The sequence below is a fragment of the Falco peregrinus genome, chromosome 3 (assembly GCF_023634155.1).
Source record: "Falco peregrinus isolate bFalPer1 chromosome 3, bFalPer1.pri, whole genome shotgun sequence".
Taxonomy (NCBI): domain Eukaryota; kingdom Metazoa; phylum Chordata; class Aves; order Falconiformes; family Falconidae; genus Falco; species Falco peregrinus.
Genome location: NC_073723.1, coordinates 111731797 through 111756731, shown reverse-complemented (window position 1 = coordinate 111756731; position 24935 = coordinate 111731797). Strand labels below are relative to the sequence as shown.

Below are 24935 nucleotides of genomic sequence, written 5' to 3'. Positions count from 1 at the left end.
TCAATACGAATGCCGAGCAATTAAGTAAGGAGTCCTTACCTCTGTCGATGAAGGCAGGAGCAGAAATAAGAGAGAGGCTGGTGCAGGTAGAAACCTTACTCATTTGCACTAATTCACTAATTGCCACCCCTCTGAAACCAGCCACGCACCGGGAGCAAGCCACACACCCCAAGCTGCTGCAGAAAGGCCAAACCCCACACAAACTCATGCATTTTTGTATTATTTTGGCTGCAGAAGCTTACGAGGCTGCTGAGGCCGCGGCAGCGGGAGGAGTGGGGCTGGTGCTGCCTGCCTGCGAAGCAGCTATTTTAAGGTTGCAGTTGCTTTGCTCAAGCCGTAGACAAGCTGGGAAGCTGCTGGGAAACGGCTTCCTGCTCCCTGCAACACCCCACTTGGGTTTTCCCCCTGAAATGGACTAAAACTGGGGGTATGCACCATTATTTTACCCCTTTCTCCTCCCTATTTTTCAATTCCAAGTAAGCCAGAGCATCTTTGTGGACTTCTGAGCCCGGGGGTCTGCCTGCCGCATCTGCAAGAAGCCCCAGATGGTAAAAAAAAAAAGGGGGGTTGAGCCAAAGGAGCTGAATCCTGACCATCCTCAGACTCCACTGCGGGGCTGAAATCTCACAGGCGCCCCACAGTGCTCCCCAAAAGTCCCTCCCCAGCTGTGCTGTGGGGAAACATTTAATTTTCCCCAGAGAAAAGCCATCCTGGGGCCTCAGCTGGAGTTAAAAGCAACAGGTTAAAAGCCAAAAGCTCAGTCCAAGAGAAGCAGCAAGGCAGCCTGGCCGGCTTGGGAACGATGCGGGGAAACGGGGGTTCTGGAGCAAAAAAACCCAGGAAACCCACAGGATCCGCAAACCCCAGTGCACCCCCTCGTGCAATGCTCAGGTTTGGGGAAAAAAACCCTCTTTGCTTGTGCCAGGGCCAGGAGCTGATGTCTGACACCCCCCCCCCCCCCCCCCCCCAAATCACCCCCCTGGATCCTGCTCTAATCCCCCGCATGCAGGTGGGCTTTGGCGCTGGGGGTCTGGCTGCCGCAGGGGAGGGCAGGGGGTGGGGGGGATGTCTTTTATTTTCCCAGCATCTTTATTGCCTTGGCCGAGCACGAAGCGAGCGCGCGGCCGGTGGCGTGCACGGCGGCGGGGGACGCCTGCCCCCCGCGAGCTCGTGGCGGGGCGACGTGGCGGGGCGACGCGGCGTTGCGGGGAGGTGGAGCAGCCCACGGAGAGCTGCGTCCCCGCAGCCAGCGCAGGCGACAGCCGGAGCACGGCAGCTCCTCGGCCAAGCGGCTCCGCATCCTCCGTGGGCAGAACAGCATCGGAGCATCCCACCGTGCCGGGGTAGGGGCTTCCCCCCCAGGTGGGGGGGTGTGGGGACACCCCCCAGCCAGCTTTGGGGTCCAGGGCAGGGGGGGGGTCCTTGCAAGTGGGGCGGTGGGGGCCGTGGCGGCAGGGTGAGGATTAGCGGAGGCGTGCGGGGTGACCCCTGTGCAGAGCGGAGATGCTGCCCTGGCGCCGGAGCAAGTTCGTGCTGGTGGAAAATGAACGTAAGTGCAAAGGCAAGAGCCTGGGGCCGGGGCTGAGCTACGCCGCGCTGCTGGCCGGCTTCCTGCGCTCCTGCCCGGACCTGCTGCCCGACTGCCCGCTCGAGCGCCTGGGCAGCGTCTTCCGCGGCAAACGCCAGAAAGTGGAGCTGAACAAGGAGGACCCGACGTACACGGTGCGGTACCTGGGCAACGCCGTCACCCTGCACGCCAAGGGCGAGGGCTGCACGGAGGAGGCGGTGGGCAAGATCTGGGCAAAGAGCGACTCGGGAGCCGGAGGGGCCAAGATGAAGCTGACGTTGGGACCCCAAGGCATCCGGATGACCCCATGCGAGAAGGGAGCCCGCCGGCCCGGCCATGCGTACCTCCTGCACCGCATCACCTACTGTGCCGCCGACCGCCGGCACCCCAAGGTCTTCGCCTGGGTTTACCGGCACCAGGTGAAGAACAAGGCGGTGGTGCTGCGCTGCCACGCTGTCTTGGTCTCCAAAGCCGACAAGGCGCGTGCCATGGCCCTGCTCCTCTACCAGACCTCCGCCTCCGCCTTCAACGAGTTCAAGCGGCTCAAGAGGCAGAACGATTTCCGCCATGTCCAGCAGCAGCTCCTGGGCGACGCCATTGTCCCCTTGGTGCCCCTCCGCAGGCTGCTCAACGCCAAGTGTCCCTACCGCCCGCCTGCCGAGAGGGCCCGCTGCGCCCCTCGCCTCAGCTCCATCCTGGAGGAGGAGGAGGAGGAGGCCTTCAGCACCGGGGCACCCCGAGGGGACGGTGGTCCTGGCGAGCGTGCTGCCGTGCTGCGGCTGGCCAGGGAGATGCGAGGGTGCAGCCTGCGTGGCCCCCGGCCCCCGGTGTGCTGAGCTGCAGTGGTGGGTCACTCCATTCCAGGGGTGAGGTGCCCTCCTTACGCCCTGAGCTGAAGTCGGACCCTCCTCGGGGATGAATCTGGACAAGACGGTGGCCTCGCTTGCAAGGAAGACCCCTGGGGGGGTGGGTTTGCACACCGGGGACCCCCCCCGGCCACTGCACACAAACCTGCTCTCATGCCTCCCCCGTGGCGGCCATAATAAAGTGTGTTTTCTGCGGTGTAACGGCGCCTGTGTCTCACCCAGACAGAGCCCTGGCAAACGGAAGAGGAAGAGTTAAGCCCAGCACGGAGGCAGGTTGGGGGGATTCATACCGAATTTACCCCTCCAAAGAGAAGCTGAGGAGAGGGGGGGCTGCGGGGTCCCCAGCGTTTTCTGCACCCTCCCTGCGGCACCAAGGGCTGACGAAAGCTGCTCTGCGTAGCCATGGCAACTTGGTTTTTTAAATATAGAGCTGGGGAGGGGTGGTGGTGGTGGTGGTGGCATAAGGCCACCTGTGCCAGGGAGGCTGCCGTGGGGGTTCGGCCCCTCGGACCCCCATGGAGCACGGGACTTGCCTGCAGCCCCCTCCGCCCACCCCAAAAGCAGCATCGAGGCCCTGAAGATCGGTATTTTACCAAAAAATCAGTAATTTTTTTCCTCCCCTTTTGCTGCTTTCCCAGAATTAGCAATGGCAAGGGGATAGGTGGGGGGAGCAGGGTCTTGTGTCCCCCTGACCCCAGCATGGGGCTGGCTGGGACCTGCCCGCCTGGCCACGGCCCTGCATGGGGCGTGGGAGAAGGACCCTACAAAATGGGGCTGGGGGCTGCGTCCCCACAGCCCCTGTGCTGAGCTGTGTCTTTGCAGCAGGGGGGTCCTTCGGGGCCGTGGGGTGCTGCTGCCCCACACCCCAGTGAGGGGGTGTAAAGACACCCCACACCCCCCAAGGTGCCATAGGGCTGGGGTTTGGGCAGACACCCTTCCTCCAGCCCGGGGGACGGGTGTGCAGGCTCTGGCCTGACACCCCCGGAGCTTTGCAGGAGGCTGGGATTTGGGCAGCCACCCGCCAAAGGCCGGGGGGGGGGGGGGGGGGGGCGGGGGGGCACTGGGGATGCTCCCCCCAGGGCCCTGGGGGTGTTAGGCTTGGGGCGCCACCACCAAGACCCTGAGGGGAGGCTGGGATTTGGGCTAATCCCCCCCTCCCAGGGCCCTGGGGGGCTGGAGCCGAGTCCCCCTTCCACGACCCCGGGGGGGGGTGGTGGGGAGATGTCTGTCCTGCCCCCCCAAGGCCCCGGGGCTGGGATTTACCCCCGCTAAGGCCCTGTGGGGGCAGGGCCTGGCTTCCCTCCCCGCTCCCAGACCCCGTGGGCCGGCGATTTGGGCTCCCCCGCACCCCTCCAGCCAGGCCTGGGGGGGGGGCCGTCCCGCAGCGGCCGCCCTGGCGGACCGAGTCTCTATTGTCGCGGAGCCGCCCGCCAGAGCGTCGCGGGTAACGTCATCACTCCGCGCCGGTGGCGGCGGGCGGTTGCCGCGGTAACGGCGCGACGGCGGCGGCGATGGAGGGCGGCGGGCGGCCCTCGGCCGCGCAGGCCGTGCTGCTGGCCGCCAGCACCGCCCTCACCGCGCTGCTCTACTCCGTGTACCGGCAGAAGGCCCGCGTCGCCCGCGGCCTCGAGGTGCGTGCGGGGGGCCCCGGGGGGCGCGCAGGGGCCCGGCCCCGGGCCGCGGCCTGGTCCCGCCAGCTGAGCCGCGGCCTCCGTTTCCTCCCCCGCAGGGCGCCAGGAGGGTCCGGCTGGACGCGGACCTGCGGGCGGTGCTGCTGGAGGCGCCGGGGCGCTGCGTCCCCTACGCGGTCATCGAAGGTAGGGCAAGGCCCGAGGCGGGTGGCGGAGGCACGGCCTCACCCCGGCTGCCCCTCGCCGGGTGGGTTCCACCCCCAGCCCCTCGGTTCTGCGCCCTCAGCTCGTCTCCCTACCGCGGTGCAGCTGCTAGCTGTCCTGATAGCACAAAACACGGGCTCTCGGCCCTTCTGCCCCCGCATCTTGTTCAGATACCGCCCATATTCGCCTTATGCAATAAAAAATGGAGCAGATGATTACCAAGCACCTCGCATACACTTTGGGTTTGTCTTTCAGGTGTGGTGCGGTCCGTTAAGGAGACCCTGAGCAGCCAGTTTGTGGAGAACTGCAAGGGCGTCATTCAGAGGCTGACGCTGCAGGAGCACAAGATGGTGTGGAACCGAACAACCCACCTCTGGTACGTGCCTGGCACCCACAACCGTTCAGCTTTCTGACCGGCTGAGGCACCCTCAGAGCATGTGACACGCTGAAATGACTTCAGACATGGCCGGAGTGATCAAGGTGCCTCAGACCTGGACCCCACAGTTATGGCTGCCATCATGGGGCACATTTGGCTGTTTTCAGGCCGTAACCTTTCAGAGTTTGTTCAGGGGCTGTAGGAGACGAGCACGTAGAGTAACCCAGCATGGGCAGAGCATTTATCAGCAGCCCCATGTTATTGTTATCAGTACTTCCCAAACAAAACAACACCTTCAAAACAGAAATTCAGTCGGATTTGGGCAATACCTGCAGCCAGGGGACCTGAGGGTGGTCCCAAGAGCTGCATGGCCCATGAGAGCTGCCAAAACAAGAGCACGATGATGCTCTTTGAGCTAATCGGATAATGTTGGGAGAAGGGTCCGCCAGAGTCAAGAAATTACTCAATATGAGTTATGCATCTTGCTCCCCTTTATTAGATTCTAACACTACTTATATAGACTCGATACACATACATATTCCCAAAGCAAAAATATGATTGGTTATAGCCTCTAAGCGCGGGCTGTGCTCACAACCCTAATTATCATGACTAAAATAAGCATTCTATCCATGCAGCTATTTGCGTTACTATGTTTCAGCCTTGCGGTTTGCTACTCCCTTTACTCCCATTCCGCTCCCTATCTCTCTTGGCCTTGCACCTGCTTTCCCAACAGCTGTAGCTTGTTACCTCCACGGCCTGTTAGCACAACAAAGTTACTTGGTCTCAGGATTCAGGAGCAGCTCAAGGCTACTTTCCTGTTAACTTCAGCACAATTCTAATTACAGGCCTATTCTAATGCCAGGCCTGGATTGTGCAGATTTTTAGGGATTCTATGGCCACGCTTCTGCAGCTATTTTTCTACAGGATAACGCTTATCAAATTCACATGTGTGACAGGCAGTGCTTCTTCTCACAGGGTGATTTCTGGCAACTGGGAATGCCACGGAGAGATGAGGGGGAATTAAGTGGGCCAGAGTGCTCTCCTGGTGATGGTGGAAGCCCACACTACTTCCACAGGGACTGTGGAAGCGTTGAGGCGAGGGTGAAGGGCTTTGTGCACACCTGGATGGCACCATGAGGGAAAAGGCACCATTCCTCAGGGAGTTCCATCCAAATAATCTTTGCTGAGGGCAGGTGACATCTGGCAGTCCCCAACATCAGCAGGTCAGCCTGCGCAGCGTTTCCCTGCCAGCCTCGGGGGAAGCACTAACACTCACATTTGCTTTATCCCCTCCTCCTTCCCCAGGAATGACTATGAGAAGATCATCCACCAGAGAACCAACACGGCCCCCTTCGACCTGGTCCCTCAGGAGGAAGGCGCCAGTGTCACAGTCAGGGTGATGAAGCCACTGGACGCTGCTGAGCTCAGCCTGGAGACCGTGTATGAGAAATTTCATCCCTCTGTCCAGTCCTTCACTGATGTCATCGGCCACTACATCAGCGGAGAGCGCCCCAAGGGCATTCAGGAGACGGAGCAGATGCTGAAGGTGGGCACGGCACTGACGGGGGTGGGAGAGCTGGTTCTGGATAACGCCACGATCAAGCTGCAGCCCCCAAAGCAGGGCATGCCCTACTACCTGAGCGCCATGGATTTTGACTCCTTGCTGCAGAAACAAGAATCAAACGTGCGGTTTTGGAAAATCCTGACCGTTGTTTTTGGCTTTGCCACCTGTGCTGTCCTCTTTTTCATCCTACGGAAGCAATACCAGCATCACCGAGAGAGGCAGCACCTCAAGCAAATGCAGGATGAATTCCGGCAGGCCCAGGAGCGCCTGATGCGTGAAATGAACGCGGAGGGCGGAGAGACGCTCAAAAACGCCTGCATCATCTGCCTGAGCAACACCAAAGCCTGCGTCTTCCTGGAGTGTGGGCATGTTTGCTCATGCAACGAGTGCTACTGGGCTCTCCCTGAGCCCAAAAAGTGCCCGATCTGCAGGCAGGCCATCACCAGGGTGGTTCCCTTATACAACAGTTAAATTTCTGTGGCCGGGGAGGGGGAGCTTTTGGCTTTAAAGCTGCCTTTTGTGAAGGGGGTTTCTTACCTCACAGCTTGGGTGGTTGATTTTGGGGAAGGGGAGGGAGCTTGAGTGAGTGGGGTACTTGGACTGGGGTGCAAAGCCGGGTCTTAAAAGGCAATGGTCCAGCCGATGTGGGCTCACATCGCGCTCCGGAGGTTTTCAGGGGGAGACGAGTCCTCACAAGGGGCACGGTGCTTAGCCGGGAGGTGCAGTTTCAAGCTCTTTGGTTAAGAGTTGGACTCTCGGGGTTTGCATCACAGCTGACTGAGCCTGCGATCCCGTACCCGGCTTCAAAAAACATTGTGGGGGGGGAAAAAAAAAAATGCATTACGGCTTCTCAGAGGCTGCAGAATTCGGGTGATGCTGCCACACTGGGGCACGATGGAGCAGAATCGGCTCTCGGAGCGCTTGTGCGGGGGCTTGTGTGTACGCAAGTAATTCTGTGATCATCCACGAAATGGATTTGTGACTGTATCACGCCAGGACACGAGACTGAGGAGGTGAAAACACTGTGGCTGATTTCTGCACTCGGCTTGAGCTGGGATAGAAAATGAGATGTAAAGTAATAAAATAGGACGAAAAGCGTGTTTGTCTCAGATCGTTAAGTGAGCCTGATGGGGGTGACGGCATCCACTGCCCCCCTGCGCTCCCAGGGGCGTACACCCTGCGCTGATAAACACCTGCGGAATGTAAATTGCCCTGAGGTTGTGGTTAAGGGGGGTGGGATCCGGCCCCCCATGCCGAATCCGACACTGGTCATGCCAGACACCACTGTCCCCTCACTGTCACCCAGCTGGTACCAAACCCCCAAACTTTCACACAGAAAAGGAAAATTCCCTTCCCTGACTCCCCCATTTTGCCATAAATCGCAGGCGGGAACTGCACCGAGAGGGTTAACAAACCCAAAGTGAGGCTTCAATTAACATTTGCTGTGGAGGGCACTGAGGTTTTAATTAAAGAGGCCCAGGAATGGGGCAGGGGAGCTGCTGTATTGGGAGCCTGGAGCAGGAACAGCCAAAATCCCAGCAGTAAAGGAGCCCCTGGGATTTGGGGGAAGACCCTGCGGGCTGCCCAACACCTGCATGCAGGCAGAGCTGCTCACATCACCCGGACGGGTCCCGAAAAAGAAACAATTTTCAATCAACTACCAGGAAAAATGGTGAATTTCACAAAGAAATGGGTCGTTGCCTCATTAAACATTAACGAGCCTGGCCGGGCAGTGTCCGAAGGCCACTTTGGTTGCGTGGCACGAAGCCACCGGCTGGATTTCCCCGCCGGGCCGAGGCCCTGGGCAGCCCCAGCGCCGGGAAGGGCCGCATCCAGCCCGCCCACCGGCTGTAGATGGCGGTGGCTGCCTGCGTGCTGCCTGCCGGTGGGAAAAGCCAGAATCCCGGCAGGAAAAGCCAGAATCCAGCTCGCTGGCAGAGGTGCCCCTGCTCTCCCCGCCGTTATCGCCCTGTGTTGCCCTTGTTGCCCTGCTGCTGCTGCCAGAAAATGAAATTGCCTTTTATCAGCGGCTCAAAGTGCATCGTGGGGAAAAAAACACCCCAAAACAAGAACCCCCCAAGACTTTTCCTGAGGAATCGGCTCTGCCAAATCATGCACCACACGCCGCTGTCTCCCCAAGACCGTGGCTTTAAGATCTGGACCAGCTGAGACCCCCAACTCCTTTTCTCAAAAGGAGTTTTCTGCTGAAAAATCCTATTTAGAGGCTTCTGTTTTCAGCTGTTACTGCCCATCACCCCGTGTGCTCTTCCTTTCCCTCGCCAGCTGCAGTTTCCTGGGGACCCACCACCCCAAAACCAAAAAGCCTCGTCTCCTCGACGGGAACAGTGGGGAGGTCACCGCCTGCAGGCAGACCGGTGCAGGATGCGGCCTGGAGCCTCGGCATTGTGCCCGGGGAATGGAGCCACCACGCGAAGCCTAAAAATACACTTTTGGGGGGGCTGTGCTTCCCCCGTTACCTTTTGCCTCCTGTTTTCAAGCTTTCCCCCGTGATATCTCGGGCGTAGACGCAACCTTATGTAAGGAGCTGACAGCTCGGGGGTGTGCGGGGGCGCGGGAGAGGGGCTCGCACCGTGCCAGGAGCTGAAGCTTTCTGCACATGAGGGGTTTGGGGATGGGAGCAGCCGTGGGGCAGCACGCCCCAGTCCCAGTGTCACAGGGCGCCCCGTCATCCCCGTGCCACTGTCCCGCTCAGCCCCGAAACGAGCCAGGCTTCCGGAGAAATCCGCCAGCAGAGATGTTGCAACCCAGCCTTGCACAAAACCGCTTTTTTTGCTGCTGTCCCCACTGTCCCCCCCCTACTCTGCTTTTCAGGGGGTCCACCATGGGTGCCTGAACCCCACAGCGTAGCCGTGGCCTTCGCCAGAATGGTAGCCACAGGGTTCCCATGGCCCCTGGGCTGGGCTGGTTTGCCCCAGTGACCCACAGGGCTGCTGCAACATCACAGGAAAAAGCCCATGGGAAGCTCACAGTGATGTGTGGTGCCCTGGGAAAGGCTCGTGCGGGGACCCCCTGCAAGGACGCACAGCCAAAGGGCACCCAGACTGGCTCCCCAATTTGCAGTCCCCCACCGAGTGCCGGGGGCCCTGCAACGGCTCAGTTCTGCTGCGCAAATGTGAGGCTGAGCCCACGCTCCCCAGGGAGAGGTGCTGGGCTCCCTGGGGATGCTGTGGGGCAGCTCCAGGCTCCCCAAACGTGGCTGTGGGGCAACCTAGGCTCCCCAGGGATGCTGTGGGGTAACCTGGGCTGCCCAGATGTGGCTGTGGGACAACCTGGGCTCCCCAGGGATGCTGTGGGGCAGCTCCAGGCTGCCCAGATGTGGCTGTGGGGCAACCTGGGCTCCCTGGGGATGCTGTGGGGTAACCTGGGCTGCCCAGATGTGGCTGCGGGGCAACCTGGGCTCCCTGGGGATGCTGTGGGGCAGCTCCAGGGTCCCCAGATGCGGCTGTGGGGCAACCTGGGCTCCCCGGGGATGCTGAGGGGCAGCCTGGGCTTCCCGGGGATGCTGAGGGGCAGCCTGGACTCCCCAGATGTGGCTGTGGGGCAACTCCGGGCTGCTCAGGGATGCCTGTTCGGTAGCTCCGGAGTCCCCAGGGATGCTGTGGGGCAGCTCCGCGCCGCCGGCGCCCGCCGGGGGTGCAGCCCAGGGGATCCCCGGGGCTGGGGGGCAGCCTACCGGGGCAGCCCACCGGGGGCGGTGCCGCGCCCGCCCCGTCCCGCCCGGCCCCGCCCCCCGCTCCTCTATCGCCGCCGCCGCCGGAGCCGCCGCCGCAGCCGCGGAGCCGCCAGCAGCGCCGGGCCGGGCCGGGATGTGACGGGGCGGCCGCCCCGCGCCCCGCTCCGCCGCTGCCCCGGGCCCGCGGGCCCCGCGCCCCGGGAGGCTGTCGGGGGGCGGCGGCGGCGGCGGGCCCCCCCCCCGCCGCCCCCATGTCGGAGGGGCCGCCCTACGGCGAGGGGCAGCTGGCGGGGGACGCGGCCGTGGGGCAGCTGCCCTTCCCCGTCCGCCTGCGCGGCCCCGACGGGCTCCTGGCCGGCGGGCAGGGGAAGCGGCCGCCCAAGCTGGGGCAGATCGGCCGCAGCAAGAGAGGTGGGTACCGGCGGGGGGCGGCCCCGGGATGGGGAGGGGGTGCCCGGCGTCGCGTCCCGGGGACCTTCCCCGGGGATGGGGCACCGCGTACCCTCCCGGGATGCGGGGCACCCCCGGGGACAGGGCTTGGGGCGGCGGTACCCCGCGGGGTGCCGGCCATCACGTCCCGGAGATGCAGGGCGCCAGGGAGCATCCTCAGGGACACGGCACGGTGCCCCGGGTACCCTGCGGGACGTCGGGTGTCGTGTCGTGGGGATGCAGGACACTGGGGAGCATCCCCAGCGAGGGCACGGTGCCTCGGATACCCTGCGGGATGTTGGGCATCGCGTCCTGGGGATGCAGGATGCCAGAGAGCATCCCCAGGGAGAGGGCATGGTGCAGCCAGTATCCTGTGGGATGTAAGGCATCGTGTCCTGGGGATGCAGGACACTGGGGAGCATGCCCAGGGGCAGGGCACGGTGGCCCGGGTACCCTGTGGGATGCAGGGTCCTTCCCTGGGGCACTGGGTAGCAGAGACTGTCCCCATTGTGCCCTGGGCACTTTGCCGGGGCATAGGGCAGTAGGGACCTTCCCCAGGGACAGGGCATCACACCCTGGGGAGCATCCCCGGCGGGCAGAGGTGAAGGGACCTTCCCTGGGGACAAGGCACCATGCCCCAGGTCCTTTGCCAGGGTGTAGATGCCCTCCCCAGGGCTGGGGCACCAGGTACCCCACGGGGTGTTGGGCATTGGACACCACGCTGACTTTGCTGCCAGCCACACCAGGGATGCGGGACCCTCACCAAACCCACCCCAGGGTGCCCACCACCCTGGGGTGACCTTGGGCAAGGAGAGCACGGCGTCGGAGTATTCATCACCATTATGGTTTTTTCTGCTTTCTAGTGGTTATTGAAGATGATAGAATTGATGATGTGCTGCAAAATCTCTCAGAAAAGGCCCCTCCCGGTGTTTAAAGCCACCCCCGGGACGCTCGGCTGAAGCCCGGGGGGGGCCGGTTTACAATGGCACAATAACCACCACCACCCCGACACCGCAGCACGCCCGGAGAGCCATCCTCGCCAGCCTGCAACCCCCACTGCCCAGCAGCACGTCCAGGCGACGCGTGGAGGGGAGGGCAGTGAGTGAGGCAAAGCCCAGCGACAAATTTAAAAAAATAATACTACTACTAAATAATTTTTTTAAAAAATGGGAAAAATAATCACCCGCTCCAAACCCCCCCACCCCAGCCCACCGCCGCGAGGGATGAACGGAGGCATCGCACCGTGGCTCCGGATGACTCGTGATGGCTTTTCCCGGGGGACAAACCTCGCGCCACGCGATCGGGGGGTAAGAGGAAAGGGGGCAGCGAAAGACCGGGGGGGTCGGCCCCAGGGTCCCCCCCAGCCAGGGTTGTTCCCAGCGGGCACCTTGTTTACATTATTTAATCTTGCAAAAATGAATCCGTGCACTTGGATGTACCATGCTATCCCCTTCCTTATGATTTTTTTTATGTTGATGTCTTTGGATGTTGGAAAATGATATAAAAAAATATATATTTCATTTTAGTCACGTTTTAAGGTTCTCGAGGGGAAAACCAAAACTTTTATAAAGGAAGGGCCTAGAGGAAGAATTGCTGGTTTATTTTTTAAAGCTTGTACTTTTTGGTTGCTGTGAGCAAAGGGACAGATTTTATATGTGTGGGGGGGCGGGGGGGAGCGCTCGGCTTTTCTAACTACCATGCAGTCTGTAGTGTGGGTGATCTTGGGTTTTTTTTTCTCCTTTCTTTCTTATATTGTGGCAGTTTCTTCTCTTTAATAGACTGTATTAAAAATATATATATAAAAAAAATTCTAATGTAATCACAAGAGTGCCAAACACTTGGAGATGCCAGAGGGCAGCGATTCCTTCCCCAAGTCAAGCAGCACTCGGGGCTTTCTGCTCTTTCCAGGGCTCTGTCGATCTCTCGTGGGGTTTTCTTTGACTTCTCTTTTCTAATCTTTCTTTTTAACTATTTTGCATGACGTGCATAAAAAAAAAAGCGCCTCTTGCGTGAGGGCTTGGTTTCTTGTTTCTGTTTGCAACTCTGACTGACAGACCTCAAGGCAGGTTTTCTTTCCTCCTTTTCTTAAATATTGTGTATGTTGCACTTTTATCCACTACACAGGGCTATTTCTGCAATGTCCAAATAAAAAGGAAAATGAAACAAAATGGAAAAAAAAAATTATAAATCAATGCGGATCTGCCGTGCTTTCCCGCGTGCTGCCAGGGCCCAGCGCCGTGAGCATCCTTCCCCATCCGCCTAAATAATGCCCAAAATAATTAAGGAAAACGTGGCTGCTCTCCAGCATAGACCCCTTGCTACCAGGGTCGTGCTGCACCCTGAGTAATTACTTATAATTAATACTTATTTATGGGATTGTTTTTTTTAACTGGAGAATGCCTCTAGGGTGCAAATTTAACGGAAAAATTCAATGCAAGTCCCAGAAGCGGCTGCTGGGGACAGGGACCCAAAAAGGCATTTGTCCCCTTCAGCGCTGGGAAAGCCTGTGGGAAACGGGGATCCCTCCCCCCCGACACCCAGATCCCGGCGGATTCCCTGCGCACGCTGGAGTGGGGCGGTGGTGCGAGCCGATACCGCTCCTGCCTGCACCACCAAGGGCGCTGGCAAACCTTCGTGCCAGAGGGAATAAAGATAATCACACCAGGGGAAGCGGGGGACGGGTTTTTACTGCCAAGAAAAGCATTTATCGCAATAAAAGTGGCGTGCGACCGCTCTGTACAGAGATGGGGGGGGGTGGGGGGGCGCAGGGGGGAGCCTGGAGTGGGATAGAGTTCTGTGCTGCCTGGGCACCCCCCGTTCAGGGTGCACAGCGCAGCGCTCCCCTCCCTGGCACCTCTGCTATTCGTTTCTCCCTTTCAGAAGCAGGCAAGCTCTCACGGGTCCAGGATGGAATAAGGGACATTCCCTAAAGTGCTCCCTTGAAAAAACCCATTCTTTCCATTTTTTCCCCCAACGGGTCCAGCTCCGAGGTTGCAGCCTCACAGGTTGGACCCAGCGGACACTGTCAACCCTTTGGCCCCAGGATTTTCTATTCCAGGGGACTGGATGCACCTGCAAAGTAGGAGGTGGGCCCATGGGAGGGTTTGGTTTTTTCCTCCAATCTAATGGGTTTTGCCCCAAACAGCATCTGAGCATGAGCCCAGGGCTTTGGGGAGAGCAGATGCAGCTGCCGGCAGGGCAGAGCATCCTGCATCTGTGGAGGAGGCAGCGCTGGGCGGCTCACAAGACACAACCACGGGCTGCATGCAGCTGTGGACACTGGGTTAATTAGGTTTACCAAAAAACCCCTGTTTTGCATGAAAACCTGATCTATGGGTCTGCCAGACCCAATTGGCCACTTTCTCCCATGCATTAAAACCAAAGCTGAGCACGCAAACCTCCCTGAAAGCCGGGTACACCAGTCTGGGTGCTCCGGGGGTGGGGTCCATGCACTTCCCTGGGAGCCCCCCAAACACACCCCAATGCCTGAGAGGAGCTGGGGATGAACCGAGAAAGCCTGAAGCCCGAGGGGGAAGGGAAGCTGAAAGAAGAGGAGATTCTGCTAAATTATAAACCACTCTTTTATATGCATCTTTCATGCACGGCACATCAATAATGGAGCAGGAGAGCCCGACGCTCCGGCGAGCTCACTTACAGGGAGGATGCAGGATGGAGGGGCAAGAAGAGAGGGCTGCGGGATGGATGGTGGGGAACGATGTGCCCAAGAGGCCGAGCCGGGGATCCCCCAGCCACACATCGCCAGAAGATGATATTCTGAAGGAGGATTTAAGGATTAAGCTGGCCATGGGGCAGGAGTTTATTGCATACATTATTTAACAGATGGCCCAACGCAGGCGGCCGGCTGCCTATGGTCTCCCCGGTGACCTTGGCCGGGAGATGCCGGGGCTGGGAAGGGAGCCTGGTGCCACTGCTGCACTCCGATTACAGGCACCGGAGGAAAAAAGCTCCCCGGAGGAGCTGGCACCCAGCACCAAATCCCCATGGAAACTGCAAAAAAACGCACCTAACCCTGGCCCATATGGGCTGCTTGTTTTGGCAGCGGGGGGGGGGGGGGGGGCGGGGAGGAAAAATAAAAATAAGGGAGCCATTTGCAGTTTATTTACCAAAGAAAACTTGGCGCCTTTGGAAGAAGCAGGGTGCTGGAGGGATGAGCGAGGAGCAGAGGTCCCATTGGCACCCAGAACTCTTGCCAAATCCTGCTCCCACGCCCAAACACGCGCTGCCATCCCATTTCGGAAGGTGCTAAAACACTTGCACCGCCAGCAAAGCCAGCCGCGGCCCTTTACACCCAAGGGCCACGTTGGGTATTTTTATTCATCTTTAAAGCTGCTCATTTTCTGCAGCCTTTAAATTCCCGCAATAATCACGGCGTCAGCACTTTGCATTGCATAAGCCCCCCGGGGATGGCACTGGCCCTGGGGGGCTCAGCGCAGCAGGTGCCCATTTGGGGGGCTGCACCAGCACCCCTGCCACTCATCTCCCCCATCACCAGAGCACTTTGCAATAACCCATGGAAAAACACCCCAAAACCCGAGGCGGGGGGTTGCAGCTGGGGCAAAGCAGAGCACAGAGCAGCAGGCGAATGCCCCAAAGCTCTTCCCCTAAAATGATGCCCATGTAGCAACCGCCCAAAATAAATATTCTTTTTTTTTTTTTTCCCCTCTACCAAAACTAGGGCATGTTAAAGTAGGCCAGCACTCCCCTGCCAAGTGATTTATTTATTGTGAGGAGGAGCGAGGAGGGATGGGGTGGGACAGGGGCTGCAGGGCAGCACGTCCAGGGCAGGGATGCTCCATCCCACCCCCAAATGCTGCAGTTTCGGCGAAGAAAAGGGGGTCAGATTTTCCCTCTGTTCTTGTTGAAAAATCACAATTGCTTAGGAAGGGGCGGCTTTAGCGACCTTTGGTGGGGAAGACACAAAACCGGTCATTTTAATGGTATCAAACCCCTTTGGAGCCATTCGCTTGAGACTGCTACCGTTTTCAGCCGCATGGGGTTAATGTTTTATATTGCGGTGTTACCAACCTAAAATATGCTTTAGGAAAATGGATAAAGACATGAAAGAAATTTTCTCCTGCAGAAAACCTCCATTTTTCCACGCTGCTTTTTAATGCAGGAAGAAGAACCCAGCGGCCGCCCGCTCCCATCCTCAAAACGGCTCTGCCCATCCCAGGCAATGGGGCTGGCCAAGGGGTCTGCGGGTGCAGCACCCTCCTGCTGGGTGCTTCCCCCTCAAATGTGCCCTTGGGGCCTTTTTTTTTTCCCCCTTCTTATTTCCTTTGCGTTTCACCCTGGGAGAAGGGCTCCTCGTGGTGTGGACCCAAACCATTGCTTGTTTGGGGGATTTGGGGGGGATGCGGGTCCCCCATGCCCAGGCTCTTTGTCCCACAGCCACTAGAGGCCACTGAGGCTCTGTCATCCCACCGGATTTATTCCTGTGGGACACTGGGACACCAACATTAGCACCTAGAAGTCTAAAATGGGGGGAAAAAATAAAATACAATGCATGGCAGCAGCAAGATGGGGGAAAAAAACAGGGCAGAGGAGAGCTTGTCCCCAGCTCCATTGGTATCCCCAGGGGCACCCCCACCCGGGACCCCATGGATGTTGGGGAAAGCACTTTTCTAATCCCAAATCTGGTCAAGCCACGCTGCTGCCCAGGCCTGCGGTGAGCACTAGCAGGATTTGTGCATGTCCCACACCACGAAACACATCCAGGGGGCAGGGGAATGCTGCCCAGCGTTGCTCCCCTCCTGGGCCAGCGCTCGGAGCAGCTGGGATCACCACGAATTTTTGTGGAGGGGTCAAGCAGCCACCCCCGGGATGCAGCATTTCCTATTTCATGACTGTCCTGCAAAAAAATCCTCAATCCCTCCTGCTGCCTGCCTCGGGGAGCCCGAAGGCAGAGCTGCCTGCTTCCCCAGGCTCCTTATTTTCTTTTCACCTGGAGTTAAAATTTCCAGGCTATTATAAACAGCTGTTCCCACTAATGAGGACTGAGCGAAACATCAGACATCTTAATTTATACATTGCTCAAGGTGTCAAACTGTTGCATTACAATAACAAGTGGGAGACACCTCACCAAAAAAAATGAGAAAAGTTTCACATGGAGCTCAATGCAGCAGCAGATGCTCAAACAAAAGCCAAGCCTGAGCAAAGCACCAGCTCTGCAACACTGCTGATGTCTTCCCAGTTAAATCGTCAAGGTTTGGAGGGGATTCTTCTTTTTCCAGGGGGTGGGGATGCCCGTACACCCTCACATTTGTGCAGCCCAGGAGCATTTGCCCACCCTCAGTGGGCAGGCGAGGGAGGATCGCTGCCGCCTTCTCAGGGCTGCCCAGATCCCAGCCTTGTGGGTCCGGGCAGAAGATTCCCTACCGGAGATCTTCCACAACGGTTCCTCCCTGGGTTTTGGTGGGATGTGCCCGCAATAGCAATCACCCTCCCGCCAGCGATGCAGCGCAGGGGGTGCGAAGGAAACTGGGGGAATTAGGGCTCCCTTCCACGCTATGGCATTGCCATTAGCAATATATATTATTGTTTGCAGAGGCACGCGTGACACCCAGGCGAGCCCTTTGCTTTACCAGCCATCATCCTCCCAGTGGCTTTTAGGCATCCTCCGACCCTGCTCACCCTTTCCCATGGGGTCAGGGTTGATGGGCGAATGTGGAAAAAAGGGAGCAAAGCGGCTGCTGGGAGCATCTCCCGGGGTCCCCGGAGCATCAGCCCCTTCCTGGGGTGGGGTGTAAAAGAAAACAAAGCAAAACAACCGACCACCAAAATAACCCCCCAAGCAGGCCACGTGATGTAACGCACCAAAATACCCGGCGGTGAGTCATGGTGCTGGGCGCGGGGATGGGCCTGATCCAGCTCTGAGTCAGCCCGGCGGGCGCGGGCAGCCATGCAGGCTGTGTTTACCCCCGTCCATCCACCCTCCACCACCCCCCTCGAGCTCCCCATTTCCCATTTTTGCTCCAAACCTGCACAAACACAAATAAATACGCTGTGATTCAGGGGCACGTGGCAGGGCTCAGCCCGCAGCAGCCCCTGCTAGCCCCCCTGAGCTCCCCAAATCCCTGAGGGTGCCACCGCGATGGGGCTGGACGCACCAGCATCTTACAAAAGCCAGGCCTGGGAACACTTAAAGTATTTAAAGGGGCTTTTTAAAATGTGTATTTTTGGAGAGGGACACACACACACAGGAGGTTCTCACTGATGCCACTGCAAGGAAACCCTTGGGATTTTCCAACTAGCTCTAATTAATTAGCATTTCCACAGCTTAGCATCGTTTTAAACCTGAAGCACCAACTGATTCCCCTCGGTCACGGCCAGAGGAAGCCAATACTGAGCGGTGACCCTGCCCGGTACTGGTGAGATGATGGGGTGATGCCGCATGCCTGGGGCACCCACATTGCGAGGGGAGGTGGGTGCTGGTGGAGCTGGGACAAGGCTCAGCTCCCAGCTAGGGGCAATCCAGTCCCAGCCCTTCCCAAGCCATGGCATCCTATAACATCCCCAGTGGGACAGAAAACAGCAGGAGACAGGGCTTATTTGGGAGGAGGTGCCTTCGGAAATCTGCTCCAGGATTATTTTCACCTGACCTGGACAAATACACAGCAGGGAAAACTCTTACAGCAAACAAACGCAGTGTACTAGGTCGAGTGGCATGTAGCACAAGGCAAAGCCGAGCTGCACACGGGGTTTAACCTCCAGGGATTTTCCCGGTCAGGGCAATCCCCAGCCTCGCATCCCAGGTCAGTGCCCCATCTCCATCCCACAGGTTAAGGAAAGGCAGAAAGCGAGTTGCCCCATGCTGGGAGCAGGATGAGACCCTGGCAGCATCCTCAGCATCCTCAACCGGTTTCCATAGCAACAGCTCCGGCCCCAAATTGGCCACGGGTGCCGGGGAAGCAGGGGCGAGGAGGGAGCTCAGAAGGACACGCAGCACAGCAGGACGACAGGTTTAACGTCAATAAACACTTTGCAACTGGGTGCACTGGGAGCGGATGCGAGGGGAGGCTGGGTCTGGGCTGTCAGGGCTGTGACCCAACACCCCCCCCTCCCAGGCCAGCCCCATTGTGGGGGTCGAGAAGCTGCCCCCCATCCCATCACCCCTGCAAACCAGCGCTGTTCAGCACGGATCCTGACCAGCCCATTTCAGCTGTATCAGCCTTCCCACTTCAATCCATAGCCTGGCTGGGAAGCCCGGAGCCCTGCTCTAGCCCGGAGAAACAGCCACCAGACCCCAAAGCATTCATCCTACAGCCCTGAATGCCAGGAAAAAATGCATCCAGGGAAGGCGTGGGCAGGAGGGAGAACCCAGGTGGGCACAGGGATGCTCCCGGGCACACGGATGCTCGGGGGCCCCACAGCCGCCTGTCCCTGTGACCATGCCTGCCGGCTGCAGCAAGGCTCCTGGCACCTATATAAGCTGCAGCAGCGTGTGCAGCCCCAAGAAGACAGGAAAGCGAGCAGGGACCACAGCCCCGAAGCTGTGCTGTGGGACAGGACCCATGGCCTGAGCCCATGTCCCGCAGAGGGGTCCCACGGGTCCTGCAGAGTTGTCACCATGCAGCCGGAGCCATCCCCAAGTGCGGTGGCATGGCCCACAGCAGTGTGACCACCCAACCCCTTGGCCATCACTGCTGGAGAGACCCAAGAAAGGCAGGATTCAACCCGCCACAGCTCAAGCCCAGGAGAAAGGCTCCCCAAAACCCCAAAGCCAGTGAGCAGCAGGCAACCAGCCCTATCACATCCAACACTCACTTTCCTCCACTTCCAGCCCTGGGACTGGAGGTATCCCCAGGGAAAGACCATGTTTTAAAGAGTTTTAACAGAGCAGGAAGGGAGGTGTGACAGCGAAGGGCTTGGGGAGGCTGGGAGCAGTGTCCCACACTCCCAGGGAGCCTCCACAGGGCAGCACATGCAGGCAAGCATCAGCCTTCGGCTCCTAGTCCTCGCCCCAGGAGTGATAAGCGCTGCCCTTGACCCAGCATCACATCAGCAACCCAGGGATGCCTTTGGCCAAGCCCCCGGGAGTTTTGCAGGGGGAGGCTCCCCCTCTTCACCCACCAAAGCACACTGCTCCCACCAAAGCACACCGCTCCCACCCATCGTGGTGCTTCAGCATCGCTCATCTCATCAGCTTGCACAAACACATGGCAAGAGAGGGCTGCAGGTCCTTGCAACCCCAACCAGCCCGCTCCTTCCCAGGGATGCAGCCCGCATCCTGGGCGACTGCACTTCCCAGGGGCTGCGCCTCACTGTATGTCTGTACCTCGACACCTTCCCAGCCCACAAACACACGCAGCCTCACCATGCTACCCGCATCCCTTGCTTTCCTGCCTTGTGCACAGAAAGGGTTGACAACAACAAGGCTAAGAAAGCCCCTAATTTAATGAGCAGAGAAGGAGGGGAAGGTCACAGGCCCCTAGCTTCGCTTTTTGAATACCTGCAATGTAGTATCTGTGTGTTAGGAGATGTAAGGATTTTAATAATTAAAGGGACCTCCCAGGTGGCTGCGCACAGAGGGGACACCACTTGCGGGACTCATGCTCACGTGTGCATCCCAGCCCCAGGCACGTTTCCCCTGGCAAAGGCGACTTCACAGGTGGCACAAAAGAAAGAAAACCAGAAAAGGCCATCGCACAGGGGGTTCAGCTCTCCTGATTTCAACACAGCCCCCAAAACCAACACTGCAAAGCCGTAGGCATCCCCAGAGCCAAACCAAACACTTACCAGTGACCCTTGGGCAGTGACACCAGCTCCTGGCAGGGCAAGGGAGCAAATTTCCATCTTCCTTCCTCATGGGCAATGGCACTAGGGGGACAGCAACCACCCCAAAAGCAGAGCCGTGGGACAGGGATTATGCTCACTGGTGGGGCCAGGCTGCCTACAGGCACACACACATCCCTCCTCCAAGAGCCCCTCAGCCCCAGGCTTTGGCTTGCCCTTGGGATAAATAAATCACAAAAACTCAGCGCAGCTGTCCTGGGTGTGAGCACAGGGGGGAAACCAACCCAGGAGGGCTCAGACCCCAGGTGCTTACAGAGCTCCCAGCCCCAGGGGCAGCGCTGGCTGATTGCCACTGAGAAAAACACCATGAAGGTGATGCCCAGAAAAGTGCATGAGTGGGACCCCCCCACCCCCCCTCCAACCCCCCCCCAACCCCTCTGTTTTCCTGCACAGAGGAGTGGGGCCAGGGTGAAGCAGAGCGGCGGGAGGCGGCGAAGGCGGCGTGCGAAAGCACGGGGCGGCCGGCTGCTATTTCTGCGCCGTGTCAGCACCCACTGACAGCAGCCGCCGTCTGCTGCACCGCATCGGCGTGAGCACCCCGAGAACACGCCAGAGCTATAGGTGTATTTTTATATACGGCATCGCAGGTATAGCTGTGTATTTCTATGCTACCCCTGCAGCACACTGGGCAGGATGGAGCTGGCCAATTTTGGGTGCAAAGCGAGCTGCCGGCGGACACTGGGCTGCAGCCGTGGGGGCTGCATTTAGGGGCTCCCTGGACTCCTCCTTTCCCCTTATCCGATGGGCAGAAGCCTCTGGAAATCCCTTCTTCCTTCTGCTCAGGGTCGTTCTTTTTTTTTTTTTTTTTTTTTCTCCTTAATTTCTGGGACTTGGAGATAGAGCCAGGCAAACGCAACCGATTGTGTAACGTTTTGCTCAAAAAGCTTCTTAAGCAGCCACATATTTCTATTGGATTTCCCTTGCCCTTTGCTGCTGATTACTGGTGTATTTATATATAAATAGAAGCTGTCTTCCCTGTAATCTGCTTGTTTCTCCTAATTAACTTGGAGCTGCTCTCATCAGGCTGCTCAGCCCCTGGGTCTTGGGGGTGCCGGGACCAGTAGTGCTCGGTGACCCCAAATCTGCCAAATTTCAGCTGGAATTGCTTTTTAGCTGTTCCTGGAAGCCCTCCCAGCACCCAGAGGCTTGGAAAAAAGCCCTTTCCCAAACTTTTATGTGCTCAGTATCTGCCCCGGCATCCCCCCATCCCCCCTGCTCGGGAGAGCGCTCGAACGCAATTTCTTCACTGCACCTTCCTCCGTCCTCACAAAGCTTCCCCCTAATTTATGGAACGTCTCGATTTGCTAATTATTTTAATCATTATTACTCATCTTTCCCCTTCTTCCCCCCCCCACCCCCCTCAAAACTTCGTCCTGGGCCTGTCAATCACTTTAATAGCTGTTTACAACCTATCATCAAGTCTTGCATAACATCCACATGACTTCGCTCAGATGCCTCTGACATCCAAAAGCTGCCCCTGAGCTCTATTTCGGGAGCGATGAAGCCCACGGCACCAACCGGCTGCATCCCCCGCTGATGTGCCCGGGCCCTGGGATGGGGAAAATCGAAGGGAAAAACATCCCCAAAGCAAAACGATTTTGTAGTTCATATAAGACAACTCCCCGGCCCAGGGTTTGGGGGTGAGGGCTTGTTTGGGTGGCTGCTGACCCCCTCCCCAGCACCGCGGGTAGATGTTGCTCTGCTGCATCTTTTTGGAGAGACCAGGAGCAAAAAGCATCCGACGTGGCTCCGGACCACGGTGCGGATGCTCCTGGGGGGCTGCAGCTGCAGCATGGCCTCTGCCCCCCACTCCCCTCGGCAGCGGAGAGGGGGTTGCACACAAAGCATGGCAAACGCTGTCACAAAGCTCATTTTCCAGCAAAGTCCTTCACCCCGCATCATCGCCCGTCGGCGGCAGGTTGGCGGGCGGACGGAGGCAGAGGCGCAATCTGTGCCTGAATGGCTGCCGGCAGGTTGCCAGCCCTTTTCGGCAGGAGATGGCTGGGTGGCGGGGCGGTGGGGGGGGACACACAACAGCTCTTTTTTAAGCTCTCCCGTCCTCCCCCTCTCCCGCAGGTTTCATAACCCTTCAAAGCAAGGAAGGGCTCCTTCGGCTGCTGGCTAACGAGCCCCTGTGGAAGAAGAGCCGCGGCCTCGGCAGGCAGGGATGTTTGGCACCAAGATGCCTCCACTGTGGCACATGTCGGGGCAGGGGGGACATGCAGAGATCTCTGTGGGGTCCCACCATCCACCATAACCCCCCAGGGACCCGCACTGGCAGCCCCAGGGTGCAATTTTGCACCAGGATGCCACAAATTGGCTGGTTCTCTCCCCAGAACGCCCCTTGGTGTCAATCTCGGTGTGACGCTGCCCCGGGTTGGAAAGCCCCTCTCCCTCCCCACACGGATGCTGCGTGCAAATATTTATTTACCCAGCATAAAGGGACTTATTTATTAGAGCTAGGGCTGACAACTGTTTCCAAACTAATTTCTCTTAATAAGGCACTTGCGGTCACCCTGGCAACAGCATCGGAGCGCCCTTCCTTAAGACAATGACTTAATGGGGTGAAAATCCCCTTGGATGTGATGAGGGATGCTGAGGGGGACCCTTGGGAGGTGCCATGGCCAGCAACACCTGTCCCCTCTCCTGGAGAGACCCACTCTGTCCCCAGAGATGGCAGTTCCCAACCTCCCCTAGCAGCCAGCTCTGCTCTCATTAGTGGCCCAATTAGCCAACCTAAGGCCAGCTAATAAATGAAAAGCTGCTGCAGCACAGCGGGCAGGCGCAGCCGGGCACTTTTCCAGCACACGGTGGGTCCCTCGGCTCAGCCCGGGGCGAGGTGACGGGGAAGCCGCGTTTTCCAGCCGCGCGGCTCTGCAAAGGGTGCAGCAGAGACGGACCTCGCTGGGGCAGGGCAGAGAATTTGGGAAGGGAAAGAGGACTGGAAAGCAATCACCAGCCCCTGCCCCAGCACCCTTCCCCAGCGGGCACAGAGAGCACTGGCCCAAAGGGGGCAAACTGGGCCATAACTGTCTATTTTGTAATGATCTTTTTTTATTTTTTATTTTTTTTTTACATAGGTCACCAAAAGCAGGAGGGCATCAGAGTGGGTCCTTTCTTGCCAAGAGGAAAATAAGGGACAACATAGCTCCTACCTCCTGCTTTGGGTTGGCAAACATGACGGCTGCTTTATTAATACCTGTAATAACAACACTAATTAAGGAAGGTGTAGGATGGAGGCAGAAGGATTTCAGCATCCTTCCAATAGCCTGGGTGACAGGGTAAATTGCTGAAAGCCCTGATATTAGAGCTAAGATGGTAGCAGGATTTCTCTCTGAAATTTAATTCTCGTGGAAGAATTAAACTAGACTGCCCCTGGGTTTTAAAACCCCGGATCCATCAGCTTACAAAGCACTGTGCAATTTGAGGTTTGCAAAATATAACTCTCCAGAACCTGGAGGAAGCTACTTCCTTCTGAAATCCAGACCTTAACTCATGCAATAAATTAGGATGGTTTTTTTGGGGGGCGTTGTTTTGGCCAGCCACGGGATGCCTCAGCCAGCTGGGATGCCCCCGGGGAAGTGGGCAGGCACAGCCCCAGCAAACCCACCTTGAAACAAAGGACTCGCACCCGGCAGTCAAGCAGGCTGTGATTTACTGGGACAACAACACTTCTGCAACAGAGAACACGACTGTGCCGAGGCACCCGGCCGGCAAACCGCCGAGCATCGCCATGCTGGGGACCCCAGAGAAGTGACACCAAGAGCAGAGACCAGAGGGATGTTCACAGTCCCCGGGACTGGCATCCCTCCCGTCACTCCCCTGGACACGCAGACACCAAACAGAAACCCGCTGAAACATGGCAAGGCTGCTACATGCCAAGGGAGGGAGCGAAAGGCAACAGGTTTCGGATGGGCTCCACGGGCATCGCAGCCATGCCAGAGGCGACGGTGTGTGATTCCCACCGTAGGCACTTGATCCGTGGAGCTGCCGCCGGTTGGATCCTGCAGGAAAGCCCATCCTGGGGGCCACCAGGCAGGGTCAGTGCGAGCCCCATGCCTCCCCCGTTGGCAGAGAGAACTAGGAGGGCACCCAGCTCCCTGGGCAGAGCGTGGCGTCCCCACGCCTGCCGGCATCCCAGGCAGCAGCTTTAAGAAGACTCACCCCCTCCATGTCCCAGCACTGACCATCCCAGAGCATCCTTGGATGCTGAGCCAGCCACGGCAGCTGGGCACAGGCGGTGTGCACGGCACAGGCTGGTGCTGGAGAAGTGAGAGCAGCGGTGAGAGCGGCGTTGGGCTCTGAAACAGGCTCACCCATTTCATCCCCTTTTCCTTCCCTGAAAGCCAAGGGGAAGCAGGAGAGGCTGCGCCGAGGCCACGTGCTCACTCCTAAATGCAGAGCAAGGGACCAGTTGACTCCAGGAGCCCTTCAAGTGGGGTGGACACTTGTTTTGCCAACAGATCTGGATTAACAGCGCACTGGGCAGCTCCCGGGAGTCAGGCTGAGTCTTTTGGGAGAACCGAGGGATCAGAAACCAGCTCACTGGTAACCCCAGGAGGCCTGACATGCACGTGGCCTGGGAATAAACCCCGCTCTGGTAAAGTCACGGGGACCAGAGGGAGTTGTGGTGGTCAGGGGGCTGAAGAAAGGCAGAAAACAAGAGGTAGGTTTTGCTCGTGAGTTGAAATACTCCCGCTCTCCACCAGCTCTGCTCAGAAAAAAAAAAAACCCAAAAGATTTCATGCAAAACAGATTCCTGCTCATGACACTTTGCTAGGGAATGGA

The 24935-nt window shown here is 58.4% G+C and overlaps 3 protein-coding genes across 3 annotated transcripts; all 3 read left to right on the top strand.

Moving 5' to 3' along the window:
- Positions 1–1156: 1156 nt before the first annotated feature.
- On the top strand, positions 1157–2814 carry FAM43B (family with sequence similarity 43 member B). Its single transcript, XM_005229619.4, has one exon. It carries the CDS (start codon positions 1504–1506, stop codon positions 2401–2403), a length of 900 nt encoding a protein of 299 aa, XP_005229676.1. The 5' UTR covers positions 1157–1503; the 3' UTR covers positions 2404–2814.
- A 1094-nt stretch (positions 2815–3908) lies between these two features.
- MUL1 (mitochondrial E3 ubiquitin protein ligase 1) lies at positions 3909–7304 on the top strand. The gene is made up of 4 exons (XM_055800697.1): positions 3909–4064; positions 4163–4250; positions 4524–4644; positions 5950–7304. The coding sequence occupies exons 1-4, from the start codon at positions 3945–3947 to the stop codon at positions 6677–6679; spliced, it is 1059 nt and encodes a 352-aa protein (XP_055656672.1). The 5' UTR covers positions 3909–3944; the 3' UTR covers positions 6680–7304.
- A 2677-nt stretch (positions 7305–9981) lies between these two features.
- CAMK2N1 (calcium/calmodulin dependent protein kinase II inhibitor 1) lies at positions 9982–12499 on the top strand. The gene is made up of 2 exons (XM_055800864.1): positions 9982–10313; positions 11195–12499. The coding sequence occupies exons 1-2, from the start codon at positions 10154–10156 to the stop codon at positions 11263–11265; spliced, it is 231 nt and encodes a 76-aa protein (XP_055656839.1). The 5' UTR covers positions 9982–10153; the 3' UTR covers positions 11266–12499.
- The last annotated feature ends 12436 nt before the right edge of the window (positions 12500–24935 follow it).